Below are 22,110 nucleotides of genomic sequence, written 5' to 3' on the forward strand. Positions count from 1 at the left end.
CTTCCTCTTTGTTTTTGTTGGCCAAATTGTTGTACTGATAGGAGGCGTCGGAGAAGAACAAAGCATGTTTATTAGACTTCATCTTCATTAGCCAAACTGCTTTGTGTTTTATTTTAATATCAAAAAGTAAACAAAAGGTTTTTATACATTACTTGTGTTTTTTTCATGTCAAAAGGTATTACTTAAAAAAACATTCATGTGACACAGCATTTTGTTAATGTTTTATTGTGTATAGTTAATTCCTATATGACATATTTCTGCTCAAACTCTTAATGGATTTGTCCCGATACAGCATCTACATGTACTTATAAATGTACATAACTTAAAAAATAAAATAAAAAATACCTCCCTTTATCAAAATGTAAAAATAGAGATAAAGGCATCATGTAATGACAAAAAGCTAAAGTTTATATTAATAATGAATAATAAAAAAAACAGTTATATATTAGGGATGCAACTAACGATTAATTTGATGATTGATTAATCTGTCGATTGTTACTTCGATTAATCGATTAATAATCGGCTAAAAGAGACAAACTACATTTCTATCCTTTCCAGTATTTTATTGGAAAAAAAACAGCACACTGGCACCATACTTATTTTGATTGTTTCTTAGCTGTTTGTACATGTTGCAGTTTATAAATAAAGGTTTATAAAAAATAAATAAAAACTTAAAAAATAAAAAATATGCATGCATGCATGCATGCATGCTTTGGAGCCCCTGCCTCGAAAGAAAATAATTTTTGCCTTGGTGCCCTTCTAACTTGCCTCGGTGCCCTAAAATATGAGCCCTACTTTAAGGCAACACTTGCCTTGCTTGACCTTAAAAAGTTAAAATTCGAGGCCTGGATTTATATATAGAAAAGTAAACATTGACATGTGCAAAGGAAGTAATAGATGGTAAATCAAGGCGGCAGCTAAAGAAGGACTTTTACAACCATGTGACTCGCATCCCATATGTGACCATAAGATAAACAAATGTACAGTACTTCAATACTAAGACTATAGTGGCCATAAACAGTTAGCTTTTACATCTGTGGTCCGTGACTCGTTTGTTATTATAAAAAAAACGCACACAAATTGGGAAAACAGCAGGAAGCACAACACAAAGCGGCGCACACACACACACACACACAAAACAGTTGACGCAAGGGTAGATATTGCTTTGGTTTTTGGCAAAAGGTGTCGTGACCACTAATATAGACAATTTGTAAGCAGATGTCATACCTTGACCTCGAGCTGTTGATGCCTGTCTGTGCTCTGACGCAGGTCGTGGCTGGTTTTAGCCAAGTCTCTGTCCCTTTCATTCAGATCTTTGCGGGTTTGGGTCAGCTGAACTTGTAGGTCCTGCAGCTTGGAGACCTGGCTGGAGATCTCTCTTTCATGACTGGAAAGACTCCTCTCCAGTTCTGACACACGACCACGCAGGTCTGAAACAAACAGTGGACTCAAATCACTTGAAAAAACTAATTGTCCACTTGACAAAGTATATCATGTAGTACGGGGGTCGGCAACCCGCGGCTCTAGAGCCGCATGCGGCTCTTTAGCGCCGCCCTAGTGGCTCTCTGGAGATTTTTCAAAAATGTATGAAGAATGGAAAAAGATGAGGGGGAAAAAAAATCTATTTTTTTGTTTTAGTATGGTTTCTGTAGGAGGACAAACATGACACAAACCTCCGTAATTGTTATAAATCACACTGTTTATATTAAATATGCTTCACTGATTCAAGTATTTGGCGAGCGCCGTTTTGTCCTACTTATTTTGGCGGTCCTTGAACTCACCGTATAGTCTGTTTACATGCATAACTTTCTCCGACTTTCTAGGACGTGTTTTATGCCACTTCTTTTTCTGTCCCATTTTGTCCACCACACTTTTAACGTTGTACATGAGTGCACAAAGGTGAGTTTTGTTGATGTTATTGACTTGTGTGAAGTGCTAATCAGACATATTTGGTCACTGCATGACTGCAAGCTAATCGATGCTAACATGCTATTTAGGCTAGCTATATGTACATATTGCATCATTATGCCTCATTTGTAGCTATATTTGAGCTAATTTAGTTTCCTTTAAGTCCTCTTAATTACATTTATATCTCATGACACATGTAATATGGCTTTTAATTTTTTGCGGCTCCAGACAGATTTGTTTTTGTTTTTTTGGTCCAATATGGCTCTTTCAACATTTTGGGTTGCCGACCCCTGATGTAGTAGAATGAGATAATTTGATGGAGGACAAAAATTTGTATAAGTGCTAAGTCATAATACCGTTTTTCTCTATATAGTGACCCTGGCCATCAAATTACTGACTACAAGGCACAGGACTGTATACTTAGCTTTTTCACTAGTAGCACCGGTGCTAGTAAATGAAAAAAACTAGTAGCACAAAAAAATCCCTCAACTGTACTAGCACTGTCGGTAACACTAGTGTAGGGCCGGGCGACATGAATCAAAACTCATATCCCGATTTGGTCTGCGCCATTAACTAACCCGTAAATGGAAATATCCGTTGACGTAACTAAATATCTCCACCATGCCTTGATTCTAAATTTTCGGGGCAGATGGGGATGTCAAATACTCAAAAACATGTATCAACAAGGAAGAAAAGAAGGTTTTGAATAATAGGATCCCAACTTAAGAGGTGTTTTGAGATCAGAAAAAAGAAAAGGCCTTGAAATTAATATAATAAAAGTCAAACAATCTCCAATCTTCTTTTTTTTAAAAACCCCAAACATTTGGCTACGCTCAATTCTTCAGCTAACAAAATCAAGTGTCTGGTTTAAGTGGATATGTTTAAAGGTAGGCAGCAATATGAAAATAATATACCTTTAACAATGGTGTTTTTATAGGTAAACCTTATAATAGGACATAAACACATAAAATTTAGCCAAGAACACCAACCTGCCAACTGCTTCATGATGCTGTGTGACAGGTTGTGTTCTGAAAATTAATGTTAATAAGTCAATAATTATAGTTACTCGTTATTTGACCAAAAAGTAATTTAATTACTAACTGAATTACTTTTTAATACATGTAATTAATTACTAGCCTAAGTAATTAATGCGTTACTTAAAAAAATTCAAATGTCTGGCATAATGCAGTTAAGGTAAGTTTCAGTGAGTGTGTGTGCTTTTTAAAAGGTGGTGCCTGTTGCCTAGTGCAATGCTGTACGCTTGGCTTTTTCACTTGTAGCACCGGTGCTACTAAATGGAAAAAATTAGTAGCAGAGAATTTTTTTTTGCAGCAATATGAAATGTTTTAAATGTCACAATTTCATTATTAACACTGAACGTACACACGTGCCCTCATACATACAAACACAATGCCATCATATGACCAAATGCACTCAATTAAACACGGATAACATCTCTAAACCTTGCTAGCACTGTCACTAACACGAATGCAGGACTGGGCGATATGGACCAAAACTCATATCCCGATATAGTTTGGTCCATAAACTAACATATAAATAGAAATATCCGTTGACGTAACTAAATATCTCCACCATGCCTTCTTTTCCAATTTGTGGGACTGATGGGGATCCCAAATACACAAAGTTAGGTACCAACAAGAAAGAAAAGTAGGTTTTGTATAATAGGATCCCAACTTCAGAAGTGTTTTGAGATAAGAAAAATGAAAAAGCTTTGGAAATAATATTAAAAAACTAAAATATAATCTCCAATCTTCTTTAAAAGACATTTAGTTAGCTCAATTATTCAGCTAACAAAAACATACAAAAACAAAACGTAAAATAAAGTGCCCTGGTTTAAGAGGACATGTTTAAAGATCAGCAGCAAACATGAAAATAGTATACCTTTAGAATAGAATATAATAGAATAGAATAGAAAGTACTTTATTGATCCCTGGGGGAAATTCAGCAATTCAATTAACAATGGTGTTTTAACTGGTAGACATTATTATAGGACATACACACAAATATGTTAGCCAGGAACACCAACCTGCCAACTGCTTCATGATGCTGTGTTCTGAAAATTACTTTTAACATGTCATTCATTATAGTTACTTTACCAAATATGTAATTCAATTTCTAACGGAATTACTCTTTAATAAAGTAATTCATGTGTTACTTAAAAAACAAACTTTAAATATCTGGTATAATGCAGCTGACATAAGTTTTATATGGATGGATATACAGTATATGACAGCAATGTGTGCGTGCGTACCTTTTATAAGGCGGTGCCTGTTGCCTAGTGATGTGTGACGTCAGCGAGTCTGAGTTTAAACTGTTTTTGTTAGCTTAGCAGGCTCGCAGTAGCTTTTCGTTGGCTCTGACGGCAGCGCTTTTAAATTTTTCACTGGTTTGTGTTACTTCTGCTTAATAAATGGATTGAATGTATGTATGGCTGTATGTTCTTGTCAACAAACAGAGTATTGTCCAGATTGCAAGTGTGTCACTTCAATCATTGATTTGTTGTTCATCCATTTCCTCCAACTAAGACCTTGTTTTCTTCCATGTTGGAAGAGTTGGAGCTCACTCACAGCCCTGTTCCCCTCTGTGCATGGCGCAGGATGCAGGGGGACACACAGCTGTGAGCACGCACAGAGCCATCAGTGACAATTCAGCGTCAATCACCTGTCCATTTGGTTATGGTTAAAGTTAATTTCAAACATGTTATACAGATGGGCAAAAATTTAACTCTAGTTTGATCAAATTTGGAAGGATTTATTTTGTGAGCAAAACGCTAATATAAGGGTAAAATCTGTCACATGTGCTATTGTTTTCCCCCCCCCCAATAATCGTACAACCTATTTTTTGTCGCAAATGCAACTGAAATGCTCGCACTGTACATCCCTGAGGCATTGATGTTATTTAGTTTTTTTTAAATTGAGAAATAACTTTATTTGAACCAGTGCACTAGTATAATTTCATTTTGTTTTCTAATACATCCATCCATTTCTACCGCCTATCCCGTTCAGGGTCGCAGGGGGTGCTGGAGACTATCTCAGCTGCATTCGGGCCGAAGGCGGGGTACACCTTGGACAAGTCGCCACCTCATCACAGGGCCAACACAGATAGATAAGACAACATTCACACTCACATTCACACACTAGGGCCAATTTAGTGTTGCCAATCAACCTATCCCCAGGTGCATGTCTTTGGGGGAGGGAGGAAGCCGGAGTACCCAGAGGGAACCCACGCAGTCACTGGGAGAACATGCAAACTCCACAGTCCACACAGAAAGATCCCGAGCGCAGGATCATACCCAGGACCTTCGTATTGTGAGGTAGACGCACTAACCCCTCTCCCACCGTGCTTCCCTAAAAACAGATGATAGACTAATACAGTAGTACTCAAAACATGTCCCAGATAGGGCTGGGCAATATGGCCTTTTTTTAATATTGCGATATTTTAAGGCCATATCGCGATACACAATATATATCTCGATATTTTGCCTTAGCCTTGAATGAACACTTGATGCATATAATCACAGCAGTATGATGATTCTATGTGTCTACATTAAAACATTCTTGTTCATACTGCATTAATATATGCTAATTTTAAACTTTCATGCAGAGAAGGAAATCACAACTAAAAAAAACAAAAAATTTTTCATACGGTGTTGATCTGGAAATGTTTGCCTCGGCATTTTGATGGTGTGGGCGTGTGGCACAGAACGGAGATGTTGACGTGCGGAGTAATTTAATTCATTCAGTAATGTTCATTTTCTAGCAGGTTACTTTTCAAATGATGCTACATATTAGCATTAATGCTACTTTTTATAGCAACGCTTTCGCCCCACACTTGACAAATTACGGTTGTCTGTTCGACATATTCCCACTTGAAGCCAAACCACCGCCAGACGATGGACCCCCTGCTGCTTTTGGGGGAATTAATTATTCCTTCATTTGTTACCAGATTCGCACCTTCTTTCGCTCGTATTACCGCTAGCATCAGAGCTAACGTTAGCCATGCTGCTACCTCTCTGCTTCGCAAGGGCATATACGTATGTGACGTATGACGTGACAGTATGTGACGTGTGTAGAAGCTGCGCTTGCTGTCTGTGAGAAGGAGAGATAGGAAAGGCGGAGAAGAGCCTGTAGTGTAATGTCCGCAGCTAAAAACAACTGCGTGAGAACGTATACTCGAATATCACGATATAGTCATTTTCTATATTGCACAGAGACAAACCCGCGATATATCGCGCATATCGATATATTGCCCAGCTCTAGTCCCAGATTTGAAATTAATATAAATCAGAGTGTGCTTGGCTCCCCAAAACAGCACAATTTTAACATGCCTTTTAAAAAGAAAAAAATAACAAATAGATAAGTAATATTGTACACCAACAATACAATAGAGTGTTAAACTAAAAACTAAAGTAGTTTTAAGTAGTAATGTAATAATGTATAACATTTACTTTCGAGAGTGGTTTTGTAAGGTTTTAGTCTTTGAGCTGCTACTCTGTCAAATACACCAACAGCAGCTTCTCCATATTTTGATGGAAAATGTCCACCATTTTGATATTTAACATTCTTGGCCTGAGGTTAGACTCATTCTGCTTCAATATGGTGCGGAATGGCAGTGCTCAATCGAATTGCTTCGTCAAGTTGGCGACACGCTCGGTCGGTCGTGTTTTTAAATATTTATATTTTTAATTAAATGAATATAATCTGCTTCTTCTTTTCAGCACTGTCCTTCACATGCACTATCTTGCTTCCCATGATTGGAAAACAAGGTTATGTCCATCTCTAGCTATAAGATAATACAAACCCTGTTTCCATATGAGTTGGGTAATTGTGTTAGATGTAAATATAAACGGAATACAATGATTTGCAAATCCTTTTCAACCCATATTCAATCGAATGCACTACAAAGACAAGATATTTGATGTTCAAACTCATGAATTTTTTTTTTTTTTTTTGCAAATAATAATTAACTTAGAATTTCATGGCTGCAACACGTGCCAAAGTAGTTGGGAAAGGGCATGTTCACCACTGTGTTACATGGCCTTTCCTTTTAACAACACTCAGTAAACGTTTGGGAACTAAGGAGACACATTTTTTAAGCTTCTCAGGTGGAATTCTTTCCCATTCTTGCTTGATGTACAGCTTAAGTTGTTCAACAGTCCGGGGGTCTCCGTTGTGGTATTTTAGGCTTCATAATGCACCACACATTTTCAATGGGAGACAGGTCTGGACTACATGCAGGCCAGTCGAGTACCCGCACTCTTTTACTATGAAGCCACGTTGACGTAACACGTGGCTTGGCATTGTCTTGCTGAAATAAGCAAGGGCGTCCATGGTAACGTTGCTTGGATGGCAACATATGTTGCTCCAAAATCTGTATGTACCTTTTAGCATTAATGGCGCCTTCACAGATGTGTAAGTTACCCATTTCTTGGGCACTAAAACACCCCCATACCATCACAGATGCTGGCTTTTCAACTATGCGCCTATAACAATCCGGATGGTTCTTTTCCTCTTTGGTCCGGAGGACACGACGTCCACAGTTTCCAAAAACAATTTGAAATGTGGACTCGTCAGACCACGGAACACTTTTCCACTTTGTATCAGTCCATCTTAGATGAGCTCAGGCTCAGCGAAGCCGACGGCGTTTCTGGGTGTTGTTGATAAACGGTTTTCGTCTTGCATAGGAGAGTTTTAACTTGCACTTACAGATGTAGCGACCAACTGTAGTTACTGACAGTGGGTTTCTGAAGTGTTCCTGAGCCCATGTGGTGATATCCTTTACACACTGATGTCGCTTGTTGATGCAGTACAGCCTAAGGGATCGAAGGTCAAGGGCTTAGCTGTTTACGTGCAGTGATTTCTCCAGATTCTCTGAACCCTTTGATGATATTACGGAGCGTAGATGGTGAAATCCCTAAATTCCTTGCAATAGCTGGTTGAGAAAGGTTTTTCTTAAACTGTTCAACAATTTGCTCACGCATTTGTTGACAAAGTGGTGACCCTCGCCCCATCCTTATTTGTGAATGACTGAGCATTTCATGGAATCTAATTTTATACCCAATCATGGCACCCACCTGTTCCCAATTTGCCTGTTCACCTGGGGGATGTTCCAAATAAGTGTTTGATGAGCATTCCTCAACTTTATCAGTATTTATTGCCACCTTTCCCAACTTCTTTGTCACGTGTTGCTGGCATCAAATTCTAAAGTTAATGATTATTTGCAACAAAAAAAAGGTTTATCAGTTTAAACATCAAATATGTTGTCTTTGTAGCATATTCAACTGAATATGGGTTGAAAATGATTTGCAAATCATTGTATTTTGTTTATATTTACATCTAACACAATTTCCCAACTCATATGGAAACGGGGTTTGTAGCAAGTAAAAACAGATTTTTTCGGCGGCACTTATGGGGGTCACTGTGGTACAATTAATGGTGGGAATGCAAGTAACTAAAATTTTTGCTTGCAACTTAAAGCATAATTAGCCGAGAAACAGCGCTTATCTCAAAACACTTAAGTTTGGGCACTATTAAATTGAGGTACCACTGTATTTTGCGTCTCCCATAGAACAAAATAGCTAACCAAATGACATTTGTATTGGGTGTACATCAATTACACTATGCAGGTGTACCTAATGTTGTGGTATAAATAAAGTACCTTGGTTGAGGTTCTTCAGTTGCTCCATCTGTTGTGATCCACCCGGACTAGGCGCTGGTCTGTCACAGCTCATCCGCTGGCTGGGTTTGATGGGTGTCTCCTCGTGGGTGTCCCACAGAGATGTGGCCCGCCTCTTCAGAGGCGTTTCCGTAGCATCCTGAGACTGGCGATTTTGCTGTTGCCATGGAAATACGGAGGATCCCGCTTGCCGCGCAGCAATGTCTTTGTGGCTCACGCTGGCAGACGACTGATTTAACAGCTGGAGAAACATTAGCAGCAAAGTTAACAGCAAGTACTTAGACGTTACAGGCATACACACAATCTGAAAGAAAAAAATACTCACTTTGACTTGCAGTATTTTGAGTTCACTGTCTAGCCTTTTTCTTTCTTCCACTTCCTGGTTGTATTTATCTTGAAGGTCCTCTAGTCTGTTATCTGTAACAATCACACAAAATAACCTTCCAACCATTTAGCAGATTTTCAAACAAATATACACATACATGTATCTGGTGAAGATCCAGATACAATGTGCAAACATAACTTATTTTAATTTTGTTGCTGTTACAGTCTAATAGCAATACGTTTTTGAGGGTATTTGATTAGGAAAAACTTCAAAAACTTTTTTTTATTACACCTAAAATCCAAAGTAAAATATCAATACCTCACCCATGTGGAGTCAATTTGGCTCCTTAAAGGAGAACTGCCCTTTTTGGGGTAAATTTTGCCTATAATTCACAGAACATATGTAAGACAAGAACAAATATGTCTCTTTTTTCTAAATGCATTCTAAGTCGTAAATAAAAGTCTGCTTACAATGGAGGCAATGAGAGCCATGACGTCATTACGTGTATTCTGACCATAAAACCCAATAATTACTATCCAAAAAGTGCCAACAATACTCCATTTACATTTTGTGACTTGAATATTAGCATTAGCAATATTGTTATTATAGGCGCTAAAATTATACACAAAGCAAACTATAACCTGCTACCCAAGAATATACAACAATTCTTCTCAACAAAAGAGGAGAAATATAAGAATGCATAAAAAAATAAAAATATAGTTGTTACTAGGGGTTTGGGAAAAAATCAATTCGAATTCGAATTGCGATTCTCACGTGCGATTCAGAATCGATTCTCTTTTTTTTTTTAAATCGATTTTTGTAATTTTTATTTTTATTTATTTATTTTAATTAATCAATCAAACAAAACAATACACAGCAATACCATAACAATGCAATCCAATTCCAAAACCCAGCAACACTCAGAACTGCAATAAACAGAGCAATTGAGAGGAGACAAACACGACACAGAACAAACCAAAAGTAGTGAAACAAAAATGAATATTATCAACAACAGTATCAATATTAGTTACAATTTCAACATAGCAGTGATTAAAAATCTCTCATTGACATTATCATTAGACATTTATAAAAAATTTAAAAAAAGAACAATAGTGTCACAGTGGCTTACACTTGCATCGCATCTCATAAGCTTGACAACACACTGTGTCCAATATTTTCACAAAGATAAAATAAGTCATATTTTTGGTTCATTTAATAGTTAAAACAAATTTACATTATTGCAATCAGTTGATAAAATATTGTCCTTTACAATTATAAAAGCTTTTTACAAAAATCTACTACTCTGCTTGCATGTCAGCAGACTGGGGTAGATCCTGCTGAAATCCTATGTATTGAATGAATAGAGAATCGTTTTGAATTGGGAAAAAAATCGTTTTTGAATCGAGAATCGTGTTGAATTGAAAAAAAAAAAAAAGATTTTGAATCGAATCGTGACCCCAAGAATCGATATTGAATCGAATCGTGGGACACCCAAAGATTCACAGCTTTAGTTGTTACATAAGGATTGTGAATGATGGGCAAAATTCCCCCCAAAAAGTGCAGTTCCCCTTAAAACTCACATCATATACATTTTTTGGCACTGCGCTAAAACTGAAATATATTTTATAAAGAAGTACACTCAGTTATGTCTAAGTGCTGGAATATAATATTTCAATGACATGTGTGACTATGTATTGTGTATGGGATACTAAGATCCAAATAACACGCGCAAAAGAACGTGTGCAAACCATAAAATTGTGTGTACTATTAGTGGGCGTGTTGCATGTGATCTACTAAATGATAAATGGGTTATACTTGTATAGCGCTTTTCTACCTTCAAGGTACTCAAAGCGCTTTGACAGCATTTCCACATTCATCCATTCACTCACACATTCACACACTGATGGCGGGAGCTGCCATGCAAGGCGCTAACCAGCAGCCATCAGGAGCAAGGGTGAAGCGTCTTGCCCAAGGACACAACGGACGTGACTAGGATGGTAGAAGGTGGGGATTGAACCGCAGTAACCAGCAACCCTCCGATTGCTGGCACGGCCACTCTACCAACTTCGCCACGCCGCCCTAAGACTGTGTGTACAATTGATAGCTGGTGCAGACCGCCTCATTTAAATTAGGTGTTTACTTGTACTACTGACATTATACACCCTACGCATTAATGTTATTGGGTAGGCCTGGGCATATAACAAATTTTGCTTGGCGATATATTGACCTACAAATTATTGCCGATAAACAATATTATTGCCATTATTTTTGGAGACGAAATTAACCACTGATGTAATAATACATACGGTAATAATTCTTATTTACAGAGTGGGCGTGCAGCGGGCAAGTTGGATGCCACAGTAACAGTATATCATTTACCACTATCACACATACAATACCTGATGTCTTCCAGAAGGAGCTGCTTATGCTCCTTCGTCAAAAATGGCAAAAGACCTCACTGCAGTGCTGTCATATTTCATTGCCAAACTTTCAAATAGTTGAGGTGTTCTCTGATATGTGTAAGACTAGACCTCTCATATATCAACACTATTGTTATATACTAGGACAAAAAGTGCAGTTATATTTTATGGCCATCATGTGCTATCTTTCACATTGTTACATTTATTTGTATTTATTTGTTATTTAGTTTCTGCCATATTACTCTGTTAATAATGTTTATGTTGCTTTCATATGCACATTTAATTTCTACTTAAGGTACATGTACGGTAACAGTTATCTTTAATAATGTTTCCTCAAAAATTTATATTTTGAATATGTTATTTGTTTTTTTAAATACAACTTAGTTAAAAGATTTCAGTATAAGTACTTTTTGTGAACGATGAACATAAGTCGCTGATGTAAACAATAATGAAATGAAAATTGCTTGGCGTTTTATATATTTATTTATACACAACTTTACTAAAATGTACTACAAGTTAGACTATCATATAGTGTATGACCTATTTCAATTCATTAACATTTGATTATTTGTATAGCATATACTTGTATGTGTGTATATCATATACTTGTATGTGTGTATATCATATACTTGTATGTGTGTGATATATATATACACAAACACATATATATGCATGCTATGGAGCCCCTGCCTCTAAAAAAATGTTTGCCTTGGTGCCCTTCCAACTAGCGTTGGTGCCCTAAAATATGAGCCCTCTTTTAAAGGCAACACTTTCCTTGACCTTATAAAGTTAAAATTCGAGGCCGGACATAAGAAGCAGCGGGTTATAAAGCGCACTGTCAATTTTTGAGAAAATAAAAGGATTTTAAGTGCACCTTTTAGTCCAGAGAAATACGGTATTGAAAATGTTTTAAATGATGGTAAAGAAGCACATTTTTGAAGGTAAGTAGCCTACTGGAAAAAATAACAATAATAATTTATGTACACGCTTACAAGCATATTTTGTTGTGTTTATTTATTGTTATTGTTTTATTTGTATCTTGTTTTTTTAACAAAAATCTATTGGATTTCTTTATTTCTTTTAAGTTTTAAGCTAGTTGAACCAAGATATCTTTACTTTTTATCAAGTTTATGTATGTTTTTCCCTCTAAAAACTCCAATAAAAATGTAGTTTAAAAACTTTAAAAAAGAGGATTGTTTGGCCATGGCAGGGGCCACAAACAATCTAAAAAAAAACATTCAATAAGATAAGAAAAGCTACCATAAGCAAAATTGTTGTACCTTGCTGTCTGTAAGCTGAGACTGGAGTGGGGAAAGTCTTCTGTGGAGTGGTGTATGGCTGCAGCTCCGAGGAGGAAGTTAAGGAGGAAGAACCAGCAGGTTGAGAACGATCAAGCTCATTTTTATACCTGAAATTCAACAGCTCATAAAAAGACTGCAAGTATGTCAGCATATAAACAGAAATAGCACAACTCACTTCTTCAGTTCTTGCTCCAATCGCTCTATGGTCTTCCTGCAAGAGTTGAGCTGGCCCTCCAGATAGCTTACCTTGATTTAAACAGAGAATCACATCACAACCACTCTATTTTCAGCTTGGGTCGAAAATTCTTTAGTATCCGTAGAATATGGTATTAGTAATGATCACGCCACTATTCGCCACCATAATTGAATGAATACATAAAAAAATAAAATACAAATACAAATATATATATAAATATATTAGGGCCAGCAGCGATCGGTTTCACCGGACATGTCCTCTTTTGCTAGCATGCTAGCAGCTAACGGGCTACGATACACTGACCATACGTCCTCTTTTCACCGGACATGTCCTCTTTTGCGGAGCTGTCAGGGCAGAGTTTCTTAAATGCCTCAAATGTCCGGCATTTTGAGTATTGTTTACACAACGTGCAGTACGCTACTTAATATGTCCGTGTGGAAACTCGTTCGGTACACCTCCGCACCGAACCGAAACCCCCGTACCAAAACGGTTTGATACAAATACATGTACCGTTACACCCCTATTATTTTGATAATTGTTTCTCAGCTGTTTGTAAATGTTGCAGTTTATAAATAAAGGTTAAAAAAAAAACACAATTTCCCAACTCATATGGAAACGGGGTTTGTATATATATATATATATATATATATATATATATATATATATATATATATATACCATATTTTTCGGACTATAAGTCAGTTTTTTTTCATAGTTTGGTGCGACATATACTCAGGAGCGACTTATGTGTGAAATTATTAACACATTACCGTAAAATATCAAATAATATTATTTAGCTCATTCACGTAAGAGACTGGACGTATAAGATTTCATGGGATTTAGCGATTAGGAGTGACAGATTGTTTGGTAAACGTATAGCATGTTCTATATGTTATAGTTATTTGAATGACTCTTACCATAAAATGTTACGTTAACATACCAGGCACGTTCTAAGTTGGTTATTTATGCGTCATATAACGTACACTTATTCAGCGTGTTGTTCACTATTCTTTATTCATTTTAAATTGCCTTTCAAATGTCTATTCTTGGTGTTGGGTTTTATCAAATAAATTTCCCCAAAAAAATGCGACTTATATATGTTTTTTTCCTTCTTTATTATGCATTTTCGGCCGGTGCGACTTATACTCCGAAGAATACGGTATATATATATATATATATATATATATATATATATATATATATATATATATATATATATATATATAAGGGGTGTAACGGTACGTGTAATTGTATTGAACAGTTTCGGTACGGGGGTTTCGGTTCGGTTCGGAGGTGTACCGAACGAGTTTCCACACGAAAATACGAAGTAGCCGCCTAAGCTTAAGTCTTAACAAGCTGCTCTGCTTTCTGCCTCTTCTCTGTCAGTACTCTACACAGCACCCAGCATTGTCCCACCCACACAACCATCTGATTGGTTACACGCAGAGCGGTAACAGTCAATTAGCAGTGTGTATTCAGAGCGCATGTAGTCAGTGCTTAGCGTTTAGCAGGTAAGCATCAGGCAGTGGACTCTCCCCAAATGATAATAAACACCTCCCAGTCAACTACTAGTAACATCACTATGAGCCTGTTGACCTTCTAGAAAGGTCACCTCAAGCAGTCCTGGCTTGAGGTGAAGACTAATTCGCTTTTAGCGTAGCGTTAGCTCATTTTGCGGTGTGTATGTGTGTGCGTGTGTGTGTGTTACGGACAGCAAAGCACTGTCTGTCTGTTATTTCACTTTACCTTTTTCTGTGTTGATTGAGCTGTGTTGAAGCAGCAAAAAATGACATTATAATAAATGAAGAGTTTCTGTCTCTGATAGTTGATATAATAATGTAAGTGCATCATTAAGCCTACATGAACTCCATGGTGTTCAGGGATGAATAGTCACTCCTATTGCTATTGCACTATTTTTTCAGCTATAGTTACATTAATCATTAGTAATGGAGCAGCCTAGTTTTGAATGGCAGGGTCCCTACTATCACATGTTGATAAAAATATAACATTTACATATTAAAAATCAACTACAGGCTTCCCAAATGCTGTAATAAATTAAGCATGATGAGTTGACTTGAAACTGTTCAATGTTGCACTTTTTATATGTAGAAGAAAAGTTTTGTAATTCTTTTTAATCTGAGCAACAACTTGAGGCAGTTTAACGTTGATTAACGTGGGCAGAATTATTATAGTGTTCCCATTGTTAAAAGGATGAAGCCATTGTTTACAAATTTGGTAAATAAATAACCAAAAAACTTATATAATGTTGTTTTCTTACTGTACCGAAAATGAACCGAACCGTGACCTCTAAACCGAGGTACGTACCGAACCGAAATTTAACCGTTACACCCCTAATATATATATATATATATATATATATATATATATATATATATATATATATATATATATATATATATATATATATATGTTTTTCTTGTTTTTTTAAGCTTACCTGCTGCTCTTTGATCCCAAGATCATGGGCAACCTTTTGGCGTGCTTTCTCTATAGAGTCACATGACTCTACTAATGACTGGTTCTCTCTTTTCAAAACAGATGCCTCATTGCGTTCACTGTCCACCTGCAAAAATTCAATATACAGTTAATAACAACATACCATTTGCCTTGTTTTTATTCAGAAGTACTAACCACGTGGTGGCACTGCTATTAAACCACCAACCCCATTTAGTCAAATTGACTTGAAATTTCTCAAATATCGCTCTCATCTAAAAAGCTTTGATTTATATTCCATCCATCCATTTTCTACCGCTTGTCCCTTTCGGGGTTGCGGGGGTGCTGGAGCCTATCTCAGCTGCATTCGGGCGGAAGGCGGAGTTCACTCTGGACAAGTCGCCAACTCATGATTTATATTCTGTTGTCTTAATTAATGGTGAGTTTCAGTTGGGAAGTTACTCTTGTTCAGACATCTGCTGACCAAAGGTTAATAAGCTGAAAAGGATGTCTTTATTTCAAACATTCTCTTTCTTAGCTAGGGTAGACTTTTTTTCCCGCCACTCTAAAACTTAAGAGGAGGGCTGTATTAATGTATGCTAGCATGTCATTTTGAGCACAACAACAAACTATCATTTAAAGATATAGCCGTTTCAGACATCAAAGTTTAAAACCCAGTCATCATCAAAGCACCTTGATCACTGACCTTTTGTTTCTGCTTCTGCAGGACCGCCTCCAGAGAGTCTAGCTGAAACTGTTTTTGATTCCTTTCTTTCTTCAGTTTGTCCAGCTGGACTTCCATCTCTTGGATCTTTTGCAGGGCTTTGCCTGGAAGTCCATCCTTCCACTCCTCCACTGCCCAGCTCATGGTCAGTCACCTGCCCATGCAAATAGGATGAAAGGCATGAAAAAGATATTAGATGGGCAAAAGTGTTGGGACACTCCATTCTATAAAGTGAAAATATAGATTTGGACTGTGGTGTGTATGTGTGGTGCTATGTTCCGTCTTTGAATACCAGCTACACTTCTGAGTTTAGACACTGATTTTGCTGCATAGCAGACAATACTACAAAACAGATATTGTTACAATCATGCCTTCATTTTCAAATATGTTTACAAATGTAACCTCCTGGCATTTGTACCTAAATAAATGCTTTTGATAATGTGAACATCCAGTGTTTGAGTTTAAATGTTCCCAGTGGCGTTAAAGTGGAACTGCACTCTTTTTTTAAGTTTCCCTATAATTCACAATCCTTATGAGAGACAACATATATGTATTTTTTTATGTATTCTAACTCGTAGATAAACGTAAATAAAAGTCAGCTTATAATAGATAGATAGATATAACTTTATTGATTCCTTCAGGAGAGTTCCCTCAGGAAAATTAAAATTCCAGCAGCAGTGTACAGAATTGAGATCAAATTAAAAAAGTAAAAAGTAAATAATGGGAGTATAAATGGAAATTAAATAGAAAATATTACAATAAGAATACAAATAAAAAGCAACAATAAGAATACAAATATAACAGTAAAAATAAGAATATAACAAGAGAAACTAGGCAGTAGTGACCATGTTATGAAAAAAAAAAGATAGAGTGAATGGGAGACATAAAGTTCTAGCCTCATTGCGTTTATTCCGAAGTATTAGCAATCTTGTTATCATAAGCGCAAACGTTAAGAAACTATTTTTAGCTGTGCATTGTCACATGTTTAGTTCCTTATGCAGCTGTATTGACGTGAGCTGCTTTCTCGTGGAAGTTGATACAGTATTATAAATTATGCCTCTCACCTTGATAGTACAATGATGTGGAAATTAACTGCGAAGTTGGTACACTTTGACAGCCAACTTAGACCCAAAAATGTCAAAAAAGACTTGAAAATATGCTTTGTTGCACAACTGTTTTTCTTCGTGAGGAGTCATTCTTCATCTCAAAGGGTATACTGAATATCAACATCCTAACAGTTGGCATCCCAGTGAGAGCAGACAATGTACAGTAAGTAATGTTTAGTTATGTTTGTTGGCTCTCATGTCGGCAGTGAGTAATATTCAGTTACCGGTATGTTGAAAGAAAAAGCAATCGTGAAGCGTTTGTGAAATCGCTGTGCCGCCATATGCTTAAAATGAGCAAATACATAAATAATACATGTGATGAATGTGACTGTTATAACATACATACATACAGCTAGTATATAAAACATTGATGAAGTGGATGTTTTTAAGCGCTTTATGGGCAGAATGAGCGACTTCCGCAGGCTCCATTCTGTCACATGGAGGTCGCATCTTACTGCGGGGTCGTTCTCCCAGGATGCAGACAGACAACTCCCGAGGAAAGCATGCAGGTAGAATATGATTTATTATCCTAAATCATAGCACAATACAAAAGACAGGAAACAAACAAAAGGAAAGCATGCCGATCGTACAAGAAGCTAAGGAACAAACTTAGCACAGGAATCAGGACTCGAGAAACAGGAGGAAACCTGCATATAGCAAACGATGAAGTCAGACTGAGCGTGGCGAGAAACTTAAATAAATAGCTCTCTGATTAGTGCTCGGCAGCAGGTGAGCGTGCCGAACACTAACCAGAGGCAGGTGAACCCAATCAGTACCCATGGTAACCAAAACAAACCCAGGGGTGCACAAAACAGGAAATGAGGGAGACAAACTAACGGAACAAAACCTAAACTAAACATGATGCGGGCCACGGATCATGACACATTGTAAGCGGCCTTTTGCTCGCATTTATTTACTAGAGTACAGAAATAAGGAAAATGTGTGTGCTTGTCTTACATAAGGATTGAGAATGATAGAAAACATTTTCCAAAACAAGCTCAGTTCTTCTTTATTTTAGTGTATCAGAAGATGGGGGAAAATAAATTCAAATTAAAGGGTATTTGTAACAAGGGCGGACACAGGTAGTTGCCTGGGGCCCCAAAATATCACATAAAAAATGATCTCTCGTTCAGGCACAGCCACTGTCAAGAGCTCTCTCTTTCCCACCAGTCACACACTTGCAGCCTTCACAACAATAGCTATGTGTGTCATGTTCAGCCCAACTGCACTAACAAAATAATGATGTCTGAAAAATGGCTTAAATGTTGATTATTGTGCCTATTTAAAGTAGAAGCGCTGAAATGAGTAATACTCATTGTGCGGCTTGCCAAGCTTTGACATGCAACAAATTATGTTTTTGTTATGTGGAGGGCCCGATGGCAAGGATTGCATTAGGCCGCCAAATGGCTGAATACGCCCCTGGTTTGTAACAGACTTCGATTTAGACTTCCTTTTATTGTCATTCAAATTTGAACTTTACAGTACAGATAAAAATGAAAATTCATTGCATTAGCTCGTTGTAGTGCAGGATAAAAGAGCAATAAGGTGCAGATATAAATAATAATAGATAACTGTAGAGATAAATATATTGCACTTTTGCAAATGCCTCCACGTTTGTGGATATATGTTGTTGTCTTTATATTACAGCTTATTAAGGTGTTTTTCTAAGAAAATACATTAAGAAGGCCATTATATAGATGCCAAATCAAGCTAAACGGCAAATAACGTAGTAACTAGCTTACTTAGAGTAACAGCTTTAGCTTTAGCACGCGTCTACCATTAACTGTGATTAAAGGAATTGGCGGTTTTACCTCATGAGTATTGAATTGGAACCGAGTGAAACTTTAAGTGACGTTATCTTAAATATGTAATGACTCCGTGCACAAGTATAACAACTTCAACTTACCTTGGCGCGATGATTTCCTACGAGGAGTCTTGACTGGTACCGACTTGAAGGAAAATTCAAACTGAAAAGAAACAAACGCTCGTCTCAGTCATCTCGATGCTCATTGGTCAAAGCGTGTGACGTGGTATCAAACGACACATTTGATTGGTTTGCAGCTGATTAGCGTTTCTATACTGCCACCGTGCGACCAATGCGAACTACAATAGCATGCAAATTCATAAATACTTGACGGTGTCATTCAAAAATTCAATCAATCAATCAATGTTTACTTATATAGCCCTAAATCACAAGTGTCTCAAAGGGCTGTACAAGCCACAACGACATCCTCGGTACAGAGCCCACATACGGGCAAGGAAAACTCACCCCAGTGGGACGTAATGTGAATGACTATGAGAAACCTTGGAGAGGACCGCATATTTGGGTAACCCCCCCACAACCCCCTCTAGGGGAGACCGAAAGCAATGGATGTCGAGTGGGTCTGACATAATATTGTGAAAGTCCAGTCCACAGCGGATCCAACACATCAGCGAAAGTCCAGTCCATAGTGGGGCCAGCAGGAACCATCCCGAGCGGAGACGGGTCAGCAGCGTAGAGATGTCCCCAACCGATGCACAGGCTAGCGGTCCACCCCGGGTCCTGACTCTGGACAACCAGCACTTCATCCGTGGCCACCGGACCTGCATGTGCAACTCCCCCTCCATAAGGGAGAGGGGAGCAGAGGAGAAAAGAAAAGAAAAGAAACGGCAGATCAACTGGTCTAAAAAGGGAGTCTATTTAAAGGCTAGAGCAGGGGTCACCAACGCTGTGCCCGCGGGCACTAGGTAGCCCGTAAGGACCAGATGAGTAGCCCGCCGGCCTGTTCTAAAAATAGTTCAAATAGCAGCACTTACCAGTGAGCTGCCTCTATTTTTTTAATTGTATTTATTTACTAGCAAGCTGGTCTCGCTTTGCCCGACATTTTTAATTCTAAGAGAGACAAAACTCAAATAGAATTTGAAAATCCAAGAAAATATTTTAAAGACTTGGTCTTCACTTGTTTAAATAAATTCATTAATTTGTTTTACTTTGCTTCTTATAACTTTCAGAAAGACAATTTTAGAGAAAAAATACAACCTTAAAATGATTTTAGGATTTTTAAACACATATACCTTTTTACCTTTTAAATTCCTTCCTCTTCTTTCCTTACAATTTAAATCAATGTTCAAGTAATTTTTTTAAAATTTTTTGTAAAGAATAAATACATTTTTATTTAATTCTTCATTTTAGCTTCTGTTTTTTCGACGAAGAATATTTGTGAAATATTTCTTCAAACTTATGATTAAAATTCAAAAAAATTATTCTGGCAAATCTAGAAAATCTGTAGAATCAAATTTAAGTCTTATTTCAAAGTCTTTTGAATTTATTTTAAAATTTTTGTTGTGGAAAATCTAGAAGAAATAATGATTTGTCTTTGTTAGAAATATAGCTTGGTCCAATTTGTTATATATTTTAACAAAGTGTAGATTGGATTTTAACCTATTTAAAACATGTCATTAAAATTCTAAAATTAATCTTAATCAGGAAAAATTACTAATGATGTTCCATAAAATCTTTTAAGTTTTTCTCTTCTTTTTTTCGGTTGAATTTTGAATTTTAAGGAGTCGAAATTGAAGATAAAATATGTTTCAAAATTTAATTGTCATTTTTTTCATGTTTTCTCCTCTTTTAAACCGTTCAATTAAGTGTAAATATCATTAATTATTAATAATAACAGAGTTAAAGGTAAATTGAGCAAACTGGCTATTTCTGGCAATTTATTTAAGTGTGTATCAAACTGGTAGCCCTTCGCATTAATCAGTACCCAAGAAGTAGCTCTTGGTTTCAAAAAGGTTGGTGACCCCTGGGCTAGAGTATACAAATGAGTTTTAAGATGAGATTTAAATGCTTCTACTGAGGTAGCATCTCTAACTTTTACCGGGAGGGCATTCCATAGTATTGGAGCCCGAATAGAAAACGCTCTATAGCCCGCAGACTTTTTTTGGGCTCTGGGAATCACTAATAAGCCGGAGTTCTTTGAACGTAGATTTCTTGTCGGGACATATGGTACAATACAATCGGCAAGATAGGCAGGAGCTTGACCGTGTAGTATTTTATACGTAAGTAGTAAAACCTTAAAGTCGCATCTTAAGTGCACAGGAAGCCAGTGCAGGTGAGCCAGTATAGGCGTAATATGATCAAACTTTCTTGTTTTTGTCAAAAGTCTAGCAGCCGCATTTTGTACCAACTGTAATCTTTTAATGCTAGACATAGGGAGGCCCGAAAATAATACGTTACAGTAATCGAGACGAGATGTAACGAACGCATGGATAATGATCTCAGCGTCGCTTGTGGACAAAATGGAACGAATTTTAGCGATATTACGGAGATGAAAGAAGGCCGTTTTAGTAACACTCTTAATGTGTGACTCAAACGAGAGAGTTGGGTCGAAGATAATACCCAGATTCTTTACCGAGTCGCCTTGTGTAATTGTTTGTCAAATGTTAAGGTGGTATTATTAAATAGATGTCGGTGTTGAGCAGGACCGATAATCAGCATTTCCGTTTTCTTAGCGTTGAGTTGCAAAAAGTTAGTGGACATCCATTGTTTAATTTCATTAAGACACGCCTCCAGCTGACTACAATCCGGCGTGTTGGTCAGCTTTAGGGGCATGTAGAGTTGGGTGTCATCAGCATAACAGTGAAAGCTAACACCGTATTTGCGTATGATGTCACCTAGCGGCAGCATGTAAATACTAAAGAGTGCAGGGCCAAGAACCGAACCCTGGGGAACTCCGCACGTTACCTTAACATAGTCCGAGGTCACATTGTTATGGGAGACACACTGCATCCTGTCAGTAAGATAAGAGTTAAACCAAGACAAGGCTAAGTCTGACATCCCAATACGCGTTTTGATACGCTCTAATAAAATATTATGATCAACAGTTTCGAAAGCGGCGCTAAGATCAAGAAGCAGCAACATAGATGACGCATCAGAATCTATCGTTAGCAATAGATCATTAGTCAAATGTTTTCTCCCAAATGAGCATGTATGATAGCAAA

The 22,110-nt window shown here is 37.2% G+C and overlaps 1 protein-coding gene across 3 annotated transcripts in view; it reads right to left on the reverse strand.

Moving 5' to 3' along the window:
* The window catches only part of cenpf (centromere protein F), a 43,455-nt gene extending 24,348 nt beyond the window's left edge, over positions 1–19,107 (reverse strand). For all 3 annotated transcript variants that reach the window (XM_062025926.1, XM_062025927.1, XM_062025925.1), the window contains exons 1-8: positions 19,034–19,107; positions 16,004–16,175; positions 15,302–15,427; positions 12,826–12,896; positions 12,630–12,757; positions 8,930–9,021; positions 8,587–8,845; positions 1,228–1,430 (exon numbers count right to left, since the gene is read on the reverse strand). In XM_062025926.1, coding sequence (XP_061881910.1) covers positions 1,228–1,430; positions 8,587–8,845; positions 8,930–9,021; positions 12,630–12,757; positions 12,826–12,896; positions 15,302–15,427; positions 16,004–16,165 — 1,041 coding nt within the window. In that variant the 5' untranslated portion in view covers positions 16,166–16,175; positions 19,034–19,107. The remainder of the gene's footprint in view (positions 1–1,227; positions 1,431–8,586; positions 8,846–8,929; positions 9,022–12,629; positions 12,758–12,825; positions 12,897–15,301; positions 15,428–16,003; positions 16,176–19,033) is intronic.
* Positions 19,108–22,110: the final 3,003 nt, after the last annotated feature.

Source organism: Entelurus aequoreus, linkage group LG02 (genome assembly GCF_033978785.1).
Source record: "Entelurus aequoreus isolate RoL-2023_Sb linkage group LG02, RoL_Eaeq_v1.1, whole genome shotgun sequence".
Classification (NCBI taxonomy): Eukaryota; Metazoa; Chordata; class Actinopteri; order Syngnathiformes; family Syngnathidae; genus Entelurus; species Entelurus aequoreus.